Here is a 15,757-nt window from a genome sequence, read left to right on the forward strand (position 1 = left end):
GAGGTGACTGAAATGCAAGCGGTGTCAATCCACAGGATCAACAGTGCACCTGTTGTAGCTGTCGCAACAGCCCCGCCCGTATAGCTAACAGGAGTGCTCATAATTAAAGGTGTCAACATATTTGATTATGACCTGTATATGTAAAACACGCGCCACAGCTCTACAGACGCCAGATTTCCTCCTGCGTTTATCACGCCTCTTACAATCTTAACAGAGCTGCGGTTTTGTGCAAACAAACAACTGAGGCCGGCGCAAGCAGAGTGCATGCAGGGCAGATCAGGTGTGTTGCGCCACAAGGAAACTGATGCACAAGAAATTCACCTGACAGCCGTCCCAGGCAGGGACTGCTGTAAACCCGCGAGGATTAACATTTCACACCCGCGAGAGCAGCGAGGCGTTTCACATCCGCAGGGATGAGGTGCTGGGCGAAGGTCACCTTGTCCATCGTTCTGCTTAATGCCACGCTTTGGCTGGCGAACTTTACCACTCTTCTATATATATGGACCAGAGGTACCCAGGTCACCACCTCCCGCGAGAACAATACGCTAGCGGAAGACTGCGCCGCCTTTCGAGCGGGAAAGACCTATTTTTGGGGGGAAAATAATCTGTTGACGTCTTTTGGAAACGCCACATGCAAAGAGTATGTTCTCCAGAGCCAGTATATAACATCGCCGCTGTCTGCCGAAGAAGCGGCCTTCCCTCTGGCTTACGTCATAGTCCTGCACCGAGATTTCCACACGTTTGAGAGGCTCTTCAGGGCCGTGTACATGCCTCAAAATGTTTACTGTATTCACGTGGACGAGAAGGCGACATCTGGGTTCAAGCAGATGCTGGCAGAATTTGTGGACTGCTTCCCCAATGCTTTTCTGGCCTCCAAAACCGAACCAGTGGTGTATGCTGGGGCGTCTAGGCTCCAGGCCGACCTGAACTGTATGGATGACCTCATAGCTTCACAGATACCTTGGCGGTACGTCATCAACACCTGCGGGCAAGATTTCCCATTGAAGACCAACAGAGAAATCGTGCAGCATCTTAAGAGCTTTAATGGGTCAAATATCACTCCGGGATTTTTATCGCCGCGCCATACAGACCGGAGGACAAAATATGTGTACAGGGAGCACATAAACCTTTCCCCTCCTCGGACTCTGAAATCAATGTTGGTGAAAGCGCCTCCTCCACATAATATGACCATCTACTTTGGAACGGCCTACGTGGCCCTCACCAGAGAATTCACCAGGTCTATCCTGGAAGATGAGCGGGCCACCGACCTGCTGAAGTGGTCCAAGGACACGTACAGTCCAGATGAGCATTACTGGGTCACGCTCAACCGGATACCAGGTAGGGCGCATTCATGACTATATGGTCCGGTACGGCCTACCGCCCCCTCCTCCCCTTTACTGTTGCAGAAACCAATGCAACATTTGTTTGGAATAGGGGGTCGTAGACCCCCGATCGTGTTTATTAACAAAAAGACATATTTCAAAACAAATATACAATTACGCAGAAATGACAAGACAGGATTTGGTACATTTGACTCATTCCTAGCTTTAACAAAACTCTAATACATAATGTTCCTATCCTAGTCTCTGCACATTGATGATCACATTTTTGCATATTCCTTTGGGCCTACGGCAAGGTCAAACGTTGGCCCCTCCCCCTTTAAGCCAATTGTCCAGCGCCCCCTAACCAGAGTGTGCATGCGCAGGGGGCCCATCTGACCCGGAAGTACTTCCCACCAGGCAACCCCCATACGTTGAAGACTTACTCCATAATGGGGCCATGCAGAGAGCGCGGCTTACTTACGCCCGCGTGCGGGGTGGCCAACCAGCCAATGGAAAGCGTAACCCCCCTTTGTCCCCGCACCATTCCAACCAACCGGTTGTAACTGCCCCTGGAGTCTGGTGAGAGCCACATGTCCCTCCCCTCTGGGCGCCCCACTTAATAAGGCGCCCCCAAAGATTTGTAAATTTAATCTGTCCAAACAATGACCTTACCGCACAGGCCTGCATAGTTGACCGACTATCAGGCCCCCCCCCAAGCCCTAGGTCAAACTCACATTTGAAATTGGTCCAGCCAAGCTAAAATGTTGCCCAGGAATATCTCGTTCCCCAACCAAGAGAGGTGAACCCCATCCCCCAAGTAGCAGACGTTCCCTCGTATGCACCCATGAGCAATAACTTGTAATCTGGGGGTCCTAAACAGCTTGTCTATTTCATTATTGATCCTCTGAACCGAGTGGTTGAGAGCCCTCACCGACTCCCCGCCCCGCCACTGAAGCCTTGGGATCATGTGAGACCACACAATAACAGCACCTGGGCAGCGCCTGGCCAACCATGCTGCCTCTGACAGTACTGTCTCAATCAGGATCCTCCTATTTAGGTGCACCAAGTCGTTACCACCAAGATGTAAAATGATGGCGTCGGGGGGAGTGCCTAACGAAGCAAGCATGTGACCTATACGTTCTTTGAACCTGTTTAAACGCAGCCCCCGTGCCCAAAAAAGGAGTCCCTGAAACCTAACCGCTTTGCGCGCGCTGCCCCATTTTCTGCAATAAAAAAGTTACTTAGACGGGAGACATAAGAATGGCCAAAAATACACGCATGACGTTCCAACTTGGCGTCGAGAGAATTTACTTTCGTCTTGGTTGTGTCTTCTTCTTGGTGAAGTGTCGCTGTCTCTCTTCCTGCGTGACAGGCCGAGGGAACTGACAAGATAACGAAAATAGTGCCATCCGTACCCTCGTCAGGGAGTATCATAACATTTGTACTCGCACATAGCGCCTGAAACAGTTGGAGGACCACCGCCCAATCTTCTGTACCTCCCCTTCCCCCAGGCCCCATGCGACTGCCTCGGTGGCGGCACCTATCCTGAAGGAATGTGTTCCAAAATCACTGGGGTCCAGCCCCGCTCTGCCTACCGCCATATCCAAGACCCGTTTAAATTGAAATTTGGTCAGTGGGTCCCCTCCCGTGTGCATTAACAGCGGGCCCCCCCTGTCAATTGGTCTGTATGGCATAAACACCTCCATATGTGAAACCGGGCAGCAAGGGTTCCCCGGTGCCCGCCGCAAAACGACTACCTGCCCCGTCCTTCCTGATCTGTCTTGGATCTTCGAATATTAACCTGCAAGGCATCGTTATGTAAGAGGGTATCACTGAGCTGCAGGCCTCCCCCGAGGTCCCTTTTATTCTTAGACACCAATTCCCCCACCCTAAAGGCACCAAAAAAAAGGCTAAGGTGAAAGCTGCCTTGAATAGTAAACATTCCATCACGGAAGTGCAGGTCTGCTCTAGCACCCCCAAAATTGCTGCCAAGGTAGTAAGACCTATCGGGCGCCTTGTGTCAGGTGTAGACCCCTTGCAGGCACTGCCAACCTTTTAATGCCTTGCGCACTACAAATGTCTGAGTGGGGTCCCGCCTGCCACTCATTTGTGCGAAAAAGGAAATGGCTGCCATGTGTCTCCTAGCTGACCCCACTGCCCACCCTTCATCCCGCAAGTTTTGCAAGTAAGCGCACACCATAGCCGAGTCCGCCCAGTGCCCCTCCCCCTGGCCGCCTAAGAAATTGCAGTATGCCCCAAACGCCCCTTCGTATGACTTCCTTGTTCCGGGCGCTAGGCTAGCTGCCACCAAGTCCGGTAAGTGGGGGCACCAATCTGCCAGAGCTGTTCGGGGAAAGGCGTTGGGTGTGTTGCTGCTCCCGGGAGATGCGATCTGAAAACCTGCATCTTAAAACGAAACAATGCGTCAGCGGCGTGATTCAATACTCCCGGGACATGTTTCGCCCTAAACTGCAAGTTTAACTGCATGCATTTCAAAACTATCTCCTTGATCAAACGTAGGATCATTTTACACTTTGCAGACTGACTGTTTATGCACTCAACTACTGTCATGTTGTCAGACCAGAAAACAACTGCTTTATTTCCCAGTTGTTCCGGCCAGACGAACAATGCCACCCAGATGGGGAACAAATCAAGGAAACCAATTTTCGCCGTGAGTCCAGCGTCAATCCATCACGCCGGCCAATGCTGTGCCACCCACTGAGTGCCCAGTATGGTGCCGAACCCCTCACTGCCCGCGGAGTCTGTCTTTAATCCCAACTCTGCACAGGAGGTGATTGGGCCGGGCCACAGGACAGAGCCATTGAAATCCCGCAGAAATGCCAACCAAATACGCATATCCTGCTTGACCTCTTCACTCAGTCTGGTGTGATGGTGCTTCTGCTTTAGGCCAGACATTGCTTGCGCAATGGATTTTGAAAATGAGCGTGCCATTGGTATGATACGCAATGCAAAGTTCAGCTGACCCACCATTTGCTGCAACTGATGTAATGTCACCCTTTTTGTTACTAAGCATTGCCTCAGTGAGTCTCCAAACCTTTTCACCTTATCCTTGGGGAGCCGTGAGCACCCCACGATAGAATCTAGCTCGATCCCCAGAAACTCTATGACCGCGGCTGGTCCCACGGTTTTTCCCTGTGCCAGTGGTACCCCAAAACTCTTCATTGATGCACAAAATTGCTGCAGCGCCTGCTCGCACACCGTGCTCCCCGGTGGCCCCAGAAAAAGGAAGTCATCAAGGTAATGCAGCACATGTCTATGCCCTGTTGCCTGTCTGAAAGACCATTCTAGAAAGGTGCTAAACATTTAAAAATATTCGCAAGACACAGAACACCCCATAGGCACGCACATGTCCATGAAGAACTTGCCTTCGAACTGGAAACCGAGTAGGTGGAAATCGCTCGGGTGGACGGGTAGCAGCCTGAAAGCCGATTCTATGTCTGATTTAGCCATCAGCGCCCCCGGGCCCAAACCCCTCAAGAGTTCAATTGCCTGATCAACAGATGCATAACGCACAGAGCAGAATTCCTCATCAATGGAGTCATTTACCGACTGCCCCCTTGGGGCTGATAAATTGTGGATCAACCTGAATTCCCCTGGTTCTTTCTTTGGGACCACCCCCAGTGGAGAACACACAAAGTTATGCACAGGAATCTTATCGAACGGTCCTGCCACTCTGCCCAACCTACATTCTTTCTCAATTTTTGCCGCCGCTACCCTATTGTTCTGAGTTACCGACAATTGGTTCCTGCAAGAGGATGGACCCACAAAATCCGCCACTGGGATTCTAAACCCCTCCCTGAAACCTTCCACCAGCATCCTTGCCCTGGACCTGCATTTGTATCTGTTTAACCAGGGTGTCATTGCATGCAGAAGAATCGGGGACCTAGCCTTACTGAACCCACCTTCAATCCAATTTTTTGCCCCCCCTCTCCCTCTGTTTTTTAAGACATTTGGCTTCGGGATGCCCTGAGTTGCCACAGAAACTACACGCGTGTTTGAATCTGCATGACCCTGGAGGCCTATCGCAGGTGCGCCTATTGAAATCCCAACAACATCCCTTCTTCCCAGCCCCCCCACCTGGTGCAGATGAGGGGAACGACCAAAAGGGCTGCGGCCTTGGCACGTCCTTTGCAGGCTCTGCTGCCAGACCACCCAACCAGGATATACTTTCCACCTGATTCCATCTTAGAGTAGGATCGGATGCCCTGATTCGCCTGAACTTCTTGTCATATTCCAACCACCCTGAGCCCCCCTTCGTTGCCTGCGCCGTGCTGATCCTGGACAGATAACAAGCCATTGCGGGCGCCTCTTCCGGGAAACGCTCTGTCATCACGGCCATGTAAATATTGAACGCCAGCATCCAATGCCTGATGTTCTCCTCCACCCTGTACTTCTGCATTTCATTCGCCCAATCACGGGCGGGCATATAATCTTTTTTCTTCCTCATCTCTTCGCTCTCAACATTATCTATTAAGAGTGAAAAAATGTCAATGTATGTCCCCTTCCAAACCCTCTCCTTAACCTCCTGCGACAAATGGCGGGACAATGATTCATACGATGTGCGCGATTCGCCCGCACCTAACAATGGCAATGTCTGGGGCTTACCCTGCGAAATTCCTGCAGTGTCTTTGGGGGTCACAACCAATATAACTTCTTTAAGCTTGCTTTGATCGATTAGCTGTCTTGCCTTTTCCAATGCGTCCGCCCCGGCAACACCCGCCGCACTCAAGTTCAACCCCATGCCCCCAAGCCAGGGAAGCACGGCTGCTAGACTGGAGACAAAATCAATCGGAGGCGTTGGTACCCCCCCGGGCGCGGTTGGAACACTTAGGGAAACGTTGGGCACCCTTGGCACTGGTACCGTCACATTGACGCTAGGATTAACTGGTGCTGGTGGCAAAACAGGGTGCGCCGGAGGTACCGGAATTATTGCAGGGACCACGGGACCTGGCACCCCCCCCCCCCCCGGATCTACGGGTGGAAGCTCGCTTGCCGGTGGGTTGGGGGACGCGGGCACTACAGGCAGAGCTGGCCCCTCACCCTCACCACTCGCAGTGACAACCTGCGCTCCTTTCTTTGCCCTGTTCTTTTTTGGCACGGGGCGGGAAAGCTTCCCTAGGGGGTAGAGCGTCCCTACGCGACCTCCCTGACGACCCCTCCTGTGCATCCAGCCTGTCTGCCAGCTGTGTCATGGTACTGTCCATCTCCCCAATCTTCCTCATCAGGGCGTCTAATACCATTGTAATATTTGGACGCCGCTCGCCGCGCTTAACCTTTGGGGGCATGCTACTCCAAAACGTTACCACTTGCTGTAGGGAAAAAATGTTAGACAACCCTCCCGAGGGAGGGGGCACACGTGACGGGTGTGCTTCTGAGGGGAACGGAGTGCAAAGAGACTGCACTTCACGCTCCCCGCGGCTTTAAAGGGGTGACTGGCCCGGAAGTGATCAGATCACTTCCGGGGCACGGTCCTCCGACCAATGCGGTGCTACGAGATGCGAGAGAGCCGGGGGCATGGCCGACCACCATAATGGCGGCGGGGCCGATGCCGGCTCCGCCTTCCTCTTCTTCTATGTTATGTTAGACACGTGTGTGTGTGTCTGTGTGTGTGTGTGTGTGTGTGTGTGTGTGTGCATCCCGGTCATACACAAAACACTTCCCTTCGTACAGAGATGACCCAGACACTCCGGGCTTCTGAAATAATTGATTCAGCTTGATGCCTCCTCCATGAGAAAGCCGAACATCATTGGTGAGGAGGTATCAAGCTGAATACATTATTTCAGAAGCCCGGAGTGTCCTGGTCATTTCAGTGTTTTGTGGATATACATATCTCTCTCTCTCTCTCTCTCTCTCTCTCTATATATATATATATATATATTCACTGAAAAAACCATGGGTTTCACACACGTTATAGTTAGGAATTAGCATTTAAAAAACCTTAGAAATTCAGTGAAAAAACCATAGGTTTCACACATGTTATAGTTAGCTGGACATTTTACTCGTAAAAAACCAATGAAATTGCCCCGTTATAGTTAGTTCAGCTAACTATAACTCGCGCGCCCGCAATGCACTGCTGATGACGTCACATATTACATCACTCATGACATGGTCAGTGACATCACTCATGACATCACTGATGACATCTCAAATGACATCACTGATGACATCACTGATGACATCATCCAGTGAATGTGTGTTTTTCTGAAAATTAAATATGTTTTATATATGTATATCTCAAGGTCGATGGAAGAATAAATGGGTATATAAGTGTCTAAATGGATGATTTGTTTTTGAAAAATTGATTGTGTAACTGACTGATTAAGTGTATCTCTCACTTTGTGTATAAGTGGCTGCATGGGTTGGTGAGTAGCTACATGGGTGTCTATATAGGTTATTAGTTGTTTTTTTGAGTATCAGTCTGAGTGTCTGTATGGTACGGTGGGGGGTATTACGTAGTGCATAGATGCGTGAATGAGTGACTCACTGTTTGTATGTGTTGAAGACAGTATGTGTGCAAGACTGTATGGGTGGATGAGTGTGTGTATGGGTGTGTTAGTGAGTGAATGACTGTCTCAATAGTGTCTTCAGGAGTAACTACATATGTTTTAAACTAGTATATGTGACTATTGGTGTATATATGTGAGTATATGTGAGAGGGAGAGATTGAAAGAGTTCCTGTATGAATAAGTATGTGTTTCTGTAAGTGATTGTTTAAAAGACTAAGTATGTGTAAGTTTCCGTAGAAGTAAGTATGGTGGTGTGTGTATTACTGTATATGCAAGTAAATGTATGTTTTATTCTTTATTAGCATGAGTGACTATGTGTGTGAGTAACTCTATGGATGAGTGGCATTGTGTAACAGGATGTATAGATGTATGAGTACATATGATGAGTGAGTACATGTATGAGTGACTGTATAGGACTGTTGGTGAATGAGTGGATGTGTATGTGGATCTTAGAATTACTGAAGAGGTTGTTGTAACTGGTATTGGTATGTCCATTTTTTTGAAATTTTTAGTCTCTATTTTTGAATGTGTGTATCAAAGCTTATATTAAGGTGAGAGGAGGTCTGCCACTCTATCACAAGGATGATGTCATCAGTGATGTCATCAGTGATGTCATTTGAGATGTCATCAGTGATGTCATGAGTGATGTCACTGACCATGTCATGAGTGATGTAATATGTGACGTCATCAGCAGTGCATTGCGGGCGCGCGAGTTATAGTTAGCTGAACTAACTATAACGGGGCAATTTCATTGGTTTTTTACGAGTAAAATGTCCAGCTAACTATAACATGTGTGAAACCTATGGTTTTTTCACTGAATTTCTAAGGTTTTTTAAATGCTAATTCCTAACTATAACGTGTGTGAAACCCATGGTTTTTTCAGTGAATTTCTAAGGTTTTTTAAATGCTAATTCCTAACTATAACGTGTGTGAAACCCATGGTTTTTTCAGTGAATTTGCAAGGTTTTTTAAATGCTAATTCCTAACTATAACGTGTGTGAAACCCATGGTTTTTTCAGTGAATTTGCAAGGTTTTTTAAATGCTATTTTTTTTTTTATTCTTCATTTTTTTCAAACCTATTTTTAATTTAATTTTCTTATCTTTTATAAAGACTATGCTTAAATTTTTAAAATCCTTAAATATTTTTTTTATATATATTTTTTAAAATAAACATGTAAAATTTATTTCCAGATTTTTTTTTTTTTTTTTTTTTTATAGTACGCGTACCGTAAGCTCACGGTAAGCGTACGGTTTACGCAACGTCCGTAATCTATCTACGCTGCTTGCGTATAGTTACGTACTTTGCGTAGCCGCGCGTACTGCGCGTGGGACGCGTGCGCGCTTACGCAACACGCGCACGTTACGCGGAAGTGCCGGGGAGTGACTGTTATGCGCATGCGCGCAAGCGCGTGTCTTTTTTACGCGCACGCGTACTTTTTGCCGTAAGCGCACCGTAAGCGTACCGTAAGCGTACGGTAGGTCATGTGATCATGAAACACAACTTTTGATTGGTTGAAAGTACTTTCAGTTCTAGAACTCTCCTACACCACACCCATTCCCCTCATTTCTGCTTGTGATCCCTTAGGAGAAGGAGCTGAGTTGTCTTTGGGATACGATGGCAGAACAGCAGAGCTCTTCTGAGAGTGAGGCTAGCACCAGCAGCACTGTCTTGAGGCAGAGAGCGAGGAAAGTAAAGCCTTCTTATGTTTGGGATTATTTTACTTTTCCAGAAGGCCAGCAAAAGGTGAATGCACCCTTAGTTACTTGCAAGCTGTGTCAGCGTGTACTTTCTAGAGGTAATCCTAACAGGAAGTATTCCTTTGGGAATCACACCATGAAGAGACACCTCCAGGATGTACACAAAAGGACACATGGTCATCTTTTTGGAGGTAACTCTTCAGAAAGACGAGCCAGTACATCCACAGCAGCTCAGCCTGGACCATCACCTGCAGGGCAGACTCCTTCTTCTGCAGGTCAGGTGAGCCCTTCATCTGTGGGGGGAGAATCTCCTTTTGCTGGCCCTCTGGAAATTAACCCTCGGTTTGCGAGGGTTGAAGTACGGTGCGCCACTTGTCACGATCTAATTACTTATAGGGAGACCAGTGTTTCCCTGGTGAACAGTAAAATAGATCAGCACACTTGTCGTACCGTCTAATATTCCCAATCTTTCTTTCCTCTGTCCCTGCATGAACACAACGGTTCTTTTAAGAGCCAACCTTATCTTTCATCTTTTTTTTACATATGTTTTTAAAAACTTTTTTTTTTTTTTTTACCGTACGCGTACGGTAAGCGTACCTTTTTTTTTATTTTTTTAAAAAAACACTAAAAATCATTTATCACATTATAAAGTCCTTGAGAGACTACAATTTTTATTATTGACTTACCATACTCACTCAAAAAAATATTTATTCATTTGTTTTTTTAAAAAATAGTTTTTAAAATGGTTGTAGTTTCCGAAAATTTTCTATATCGATCTGAAAAAAAAGAAACAAGTATTAATATTTTTAAACCATTTTATAATACAGTACACATATTTACATTTTTTACCAAAAAATATTTTTGCCTTATTTTTGCTGTTTTCAGAATATATTGCATTTCACTATAAATTGTGAAAGCAATTGCATTCATCATTTTACAGCGGGCAAAAAAAAATAACAATCTCAAAGATTGTATTAAAAAAGCCCAGAATCTCTTCTCACTTAAACTTATCATTACAGAAATGCATATTATTCTAAAAAAATATCATCTAAAAACAATACTTTTTTCTTTAAAATACCGTCTGATATGTTTGTTTCAGAAGTATAATCACAAAATTATATCTCAAATAACTCCAAAATACATCTGATGTTATTTCCTTTAGGCCAAATAGTTTTTTTTTTTTTTCCTGGAATAAATTTCCAAGGGAAAACCATTAAAATTCTAAAGTTTAATCTGTCCAGATCTCACCAATTCTCTGTAACATTTTGGTTCACGAAAATTTTTTGAATAATTTATTTAGTCCACAATAGAATTGCTTACTTTTCCACATGGCCAAATAGTAATTTTTTAAATCATTTTTGAAAAAATTTCCAATGGCAGTCCAATAGCATTCCAAAATTTAAAATGTGCAGAAGTTACCGATTATCTCTAAATTATTGGTTTTTCAAAATTGCATTAAAAATTTAAAAAGTCCACATTACAATTGGTTATCTTTCCTTTAGGCCAAATGATCATTTTAAAAATCTTTTTTCTACAAAATTGCAATGGTAATCCAGTAAAATGGTAAAATTATTTTGTCCAGATCTTGCCAAATCTCTCTAAAATTTAGGTTTCAGGAAGATTAGATAGGAATTTGCTAAATCAAAAGGCAAACGTTGTTTGAAAATCAATTGGGAATCATTACACAGTGTCCAGCCTTTTTCACATTTTAGATAAACTGTGTAATGTCCAGAAGTAACAGTAGGTCCATCATGGAAAATTATTGCAACAGTTACAAAAGTTTTTCCTGAAATTGATAATTGCTGTCCTGTAAACTTCTTTATTAAAGTATCCAATTTTGATCCATCAGCTCTACATCGTTGCATCATTAAAATTACATACTGTCCGTATTCCCTTAAAATTAATGTTGATAACATGTCAGAATTACACTCACCACATTTCATGCTATGATTAGCATCTTTAACTAATTTTGCAAAAGTGACTGTTTTACTCTCTGGCAATGTCAAATAAATAAACCTTTCATTATCAACAATAGAGCCACATATATTATAACAATTATCACAACTATGTTCCCATTTATAAGAGAGACCAAAAAAAATGTCAATGGGAACTCCTTCTTCTTCCACTACCTGAAGAAAATACATCAAAAATTCGTGTGCATCTTGCTGTTCATTTTGAGAAAACTGTGTTCGTCCTGAACATACATCTAAAAGTTTTCTAATATCAGTAGCACTTTCTATTTGAGTTTTATCTTTACTCAGCTTTTGAAAAAGGAGACTGAGCTCTGAACAGAATCTTTTTCCCTGATTTACTATTATCTGCTCTTGCAAACTTTCCAGATAAAATGCAACATTCAGCACTACATTAGCGTAGCAGTTGACACCAGAGCTATTTTCAAAATGACATCCTACAACCTGTTCTTCATTGTCCTTTTTCTTTTTGTTTGCAATTACATCACTCCTCTTTTTTTTCCTCTTCTCTACATCCTCATTACAGATATTCTCATTTCTCCTTTTACGAGAAACTACACGTTTCTCCAACACAGGATACTGACCTAAATGAGGAGCATAGCTTCTTCTTAATCTATTATACTCCTTTACACAGTTTGTATCAGCACTAACTTTTGAGTCATCAAAGTCTATCATGAATAAACCTGATAATGTTTTGACTCGTGACAAAGCTACATATGCCATACCTTCTTTGAACACAGTTGAACCAATGTTCACAAATGCACAATCTACAGTCAATCCTTGAGACTTGTGGATAGTTACAGCATATGCTAGTGAAAACGGAAACTGCTTCCTACGTACATATAAGTCTTTCACAAGCATGAAACGAACTGAACAACGACAAATGTCTTTAACTTCCTCTATCTGATCAAATTTTATTTTTAAACATTCAATTCCATCTTTTTTCTGATAATTAATAAAACCCACAACTCTTCCCATCGCTCCATTCACTAAGCCTTTCTCAACATCCAAATTTCTCCTTAAAAACACTCTACAGTTCATGCAAACATATAGATTTTTTTCTAATCCTGCTGTTTTGGAGATGTTCTTCTCTAGTGAGTCCAATTTATTTTTCAGTTTGCCTGTTACTGTGACAGTAATTCTTCCATCCTCAATTTTGTCCACTGCTTCCAATTTCCTGATGTCTTCCTTTTCCAATTTCAAAAGCTCCTCATTAAATATTGAGCATTCACGTAGAGTTGGCATTAAACAGATGACACTTTTGTTTTCTGCAATATTCTTGTATATTTTCTTCGCAACTATTTCTTCCTTTGGAAATAAATTATGTAGCAGCCGACTCTGTAATGCTTTTTTCCCAACTTCTGTGAGTAGTCCAATCCTGATATCTTTCAGAATACTTCCATATTCTTCATCGTTTGCTTGCCTCATATTAGTTGTAAGTTCCTTGTACTCAAAGAAGGACCAAATATTTGTATTTCCAATGCTTCCCAATGACTTCTTCGTGTCTTCATGTGTCACAGTATTAAACACTGGTTGTCCTTTAACTGGAGTAAGTTGCAAAAGATCCCCAAAAACTATGACGTGTTTTCCACCAAATAACACGTCATAGTCTGTCTTCAAAATTTGCTGCATTCTTAAATGCACAAAGGCAAGCATTAAGTTTGATACCATGCTCACCTCATCAATAATGAGAACTTGCATCTTCTTCAATACTCGTGAAACTTCCAAGGATGCTTCTCCAGTTAGCTTGTTGAATTGTATTTTGTTCTCATGCTCCACTGGTAACATTAGCAAACGATGTAAGGTGATTCCTTTTATGTTATATGCTGCTAACCCAGTTGGAGCAGTAACCACACAAGACAAAGTAGAATCCGTTTTTTGCTTTAGGTAGCTTCTGATGACTTTTATTAGGAAACTTTTTCCAGTTCCAGCTTGTCCGCTTACATACATCCTGATTGGATGAAATGATGTGCATGAGCACTCTTTTTTTTCATGTAGAAATCCGTGATCAATTTTGTTTTTGATCTCTTCATAAATTTGTTGCTGCTCTTGATTCAGTTGTCTTTCCAAATTTTCTAAGTCTATAAATTCTTCTTGAGCTTGATTCATAGCCGTTTCCACTTCATTCATGGCTATTGATGCTTCATTTTCAACGATTGGTTGTCCTAGGGGATCTTGACTGTGTGTTCCTGAACTTTGGCTGTCCTGAGAACTGTCTCTAGCTATTTCTGCTGCAATTGTAGTTTCCTGTTCAATTTCTTCATTTAACATTTGCAGATAAGTTGAGAATGTACTGCATTGTATGCTGTCTTTGCAAGCATTAAAAGAATCTTCATAGCTCTGGAATTCTCCCAGTAGTTCATCCTTTGTACGCCATGGTTTAAACAACTGTAAAAGAGCCAAGTAGTAAAATTCTTTCTTGTCGGTAGTGTCGCAACTCAGCTTCCGGTGATTTATCAAACTTCCTTTGGTTTGCTTCACCAAACATCCTTCTTCACCAACAACTTTATATTTTCCACTGTTGATGTCTTCTGCAGCTTTCCGTGAATAAATGTAGTTCTGTAACACTTCATAGAGACACATGTTCTCCAGATGATGACTTCTCTTGGGATAATATGTGTCCAACATGTTTGTTTTCAATATGTCTGTACTTTCTGGGTCATTCTCAGCCAAATATTCAATTTCTCCAACAGATTTCAGTACCCGATTTCTCATTGCTGCAAGGCCTAAACTTGCCCAAATTATTCTTCTTGACTTCGAGTAGAGACTTGCAGAAGATAACCTATCTGAACATTCGTAGGATCCAATTTCTCGATGCGATAACATCTTCAAACTGAAACTGTACAGCTTCTTACTGACAGTCTTCTCGTGAGAAATCTCTTCCCACATTTCCTTCAATTCTGTTTTTTCTGATTTCGTAATGTAAGACGTTACATATCGAGCAACAGCAATGGAATTGTCAGCAACATACTGTATATCCATGTTAGCGTTCCACATGGATAAAATGACTGGGTTGTAGTCATTTATATTTTTTGATTCTTCTTTTCTTTTAAGGTTGTAGGTATTCTTAGGTGATTTTCTTGTGATAGTATGTCTCACAGCTGACATAAAACTGTTGACTCTTCCATTTGTAAGAACAGGTCTAGGAAATCCAAATCGACATTTAGTGTAGTATTTTTCTTTGCTCTTGTATTTCCGTCGACAGTATTTTCCACACCGATGACTTTGGAAACGTAGAACTTGCTCCTTTAACTTGTTCTCTTCTGTGCTTTTAGGTATAGCACATGTTGCATATTCTTCAATGTAAGATAACACTGCTTCATCAGTATCAGTTCCAAACTTTGGGGCATCCTTGATCCACAGCAGCATATGAATATGAGGAGCACCTCTTGCCTGGTACTCTTTTCTCCAAAAGAAATCCACTACTTCTCCAAGAGGTGAATTTTTTTTATTGCAGATGAAGGACATCATAGCCTCAAATCTATGATTGAAATATCTGCAAACATTAACCGGATCCAATGAGCACAGTTCTCCTGCTGTCTTGTATTCGATGTTTTTAATGTTTGAATTGGCCTCTCGTAGAAAATCCAGTAAATCATCCCAAGCGTACTCGGCACAGCTTAGGGTAAGGAACCATGTTGGTGTTCCTAAATTGCGTAACATGCATTTTAGTTCACCATGGCGTCGGTACCAATATTAATTTGTCCCACGCTGACAAGCCATCAGATTGATCAGTTGTGTTTCCAAATGATCATCTCGGTGCTGCACTTTCTCCATAAAATCCTTAGCAGACACATTTTGTAAATGTACTCCACTTTTTAAAATGTGATTTACTGCATAAGACAGTGCAGACAAGTCGCTTTCAAATAAAAGATGGAACAAATAAGGAATACTTTGTCGAAATCTGGGATCTTCAGCATATAGTCTTGTAGTTCGATACTCTGAAGCTGGAATCTGTTCTGGACGTTCATCGTATCGTCCTCCTTTTCCTTTAGGAAACAGCTGGGGAAAACATCGAGCTTCCAAGCTCTCCTCCCATACACTCACGGGATTTCCTTTTGCTTTCTTCATCTGAAAGAGATCAATATTGTCTCCCATAACTTCTTTCGAATGGAGAGGATGTATGCTAAAATGTTCATAAATTTCTTCTTCCTTTGACTTGTCCACTTTTTCAATTTGTCCAGTTGGTGTTTCTGTGTCTCCTTGTAAATCTTCTTCTTCTTCTTCTTCTTCTATATA

At 43.3% G+C, this 15,757-nt stretch overlaps 1 protein-coding gene and 1 long non-coding RNA gene across 7 annotated transcripts in view; one reads left to right on the forward strand and one right to left on the reverse strand.

Annotated features, from left to right (window-relative positions):
• The window catches only part of LOC146823052 (uncharacterized), a 339,929-nt gene that overhangs the window by 196,206 nt on the left and 127,966 nt on the right, over positions 1 to 15,757 (reverse strand). The gene's annotated exons all lie outside the window — the stretch shown is intronic.
• The window catches only part of LOC146823053 (N-acetyllactosaminide beta-1,6-N-acetylglucosaminyl-transferase-like), a 361,189-nt gene that overhangs the window by 21,612 nt on the left and 323,820 nt on the right, over positions 1 to 15,757 (forward strand). For 3 of the 4 annotated variants that reach the window (XM_085607257.1, XM_085607258.1, XM_085607259.1), the window contains exon 1: positions 317 to 1,338. The exons of the other annotated variant lie outside the window; for it this stretch is intronic. In XM_085607257.1, the coding sequence (XP_085463383.1) occupies positions 414 to 1,338 (925 nt within the window). In that variant the 5' untranslated portion in view covers positions 317 to 413. Of the gene's footprint in view, positions 1 to 316; positions 1,339 to 15,757 lie in introns of those variants that run through there. 4 annotated transcript variants of the gene reach the window in all.

This window comes from Triturus cristatus, chromosome 5_2, assembly GCF_964204655.1.
Source record: "Triturus cristatus chromosome 5_2, aTriCri1.1, whole genome shotgun sequence".
NCBI lineage: Eukaryota > Metazoa > Chordata > Amphibia > Caudata > Salamandridae > Triturus > Triturus cristatus.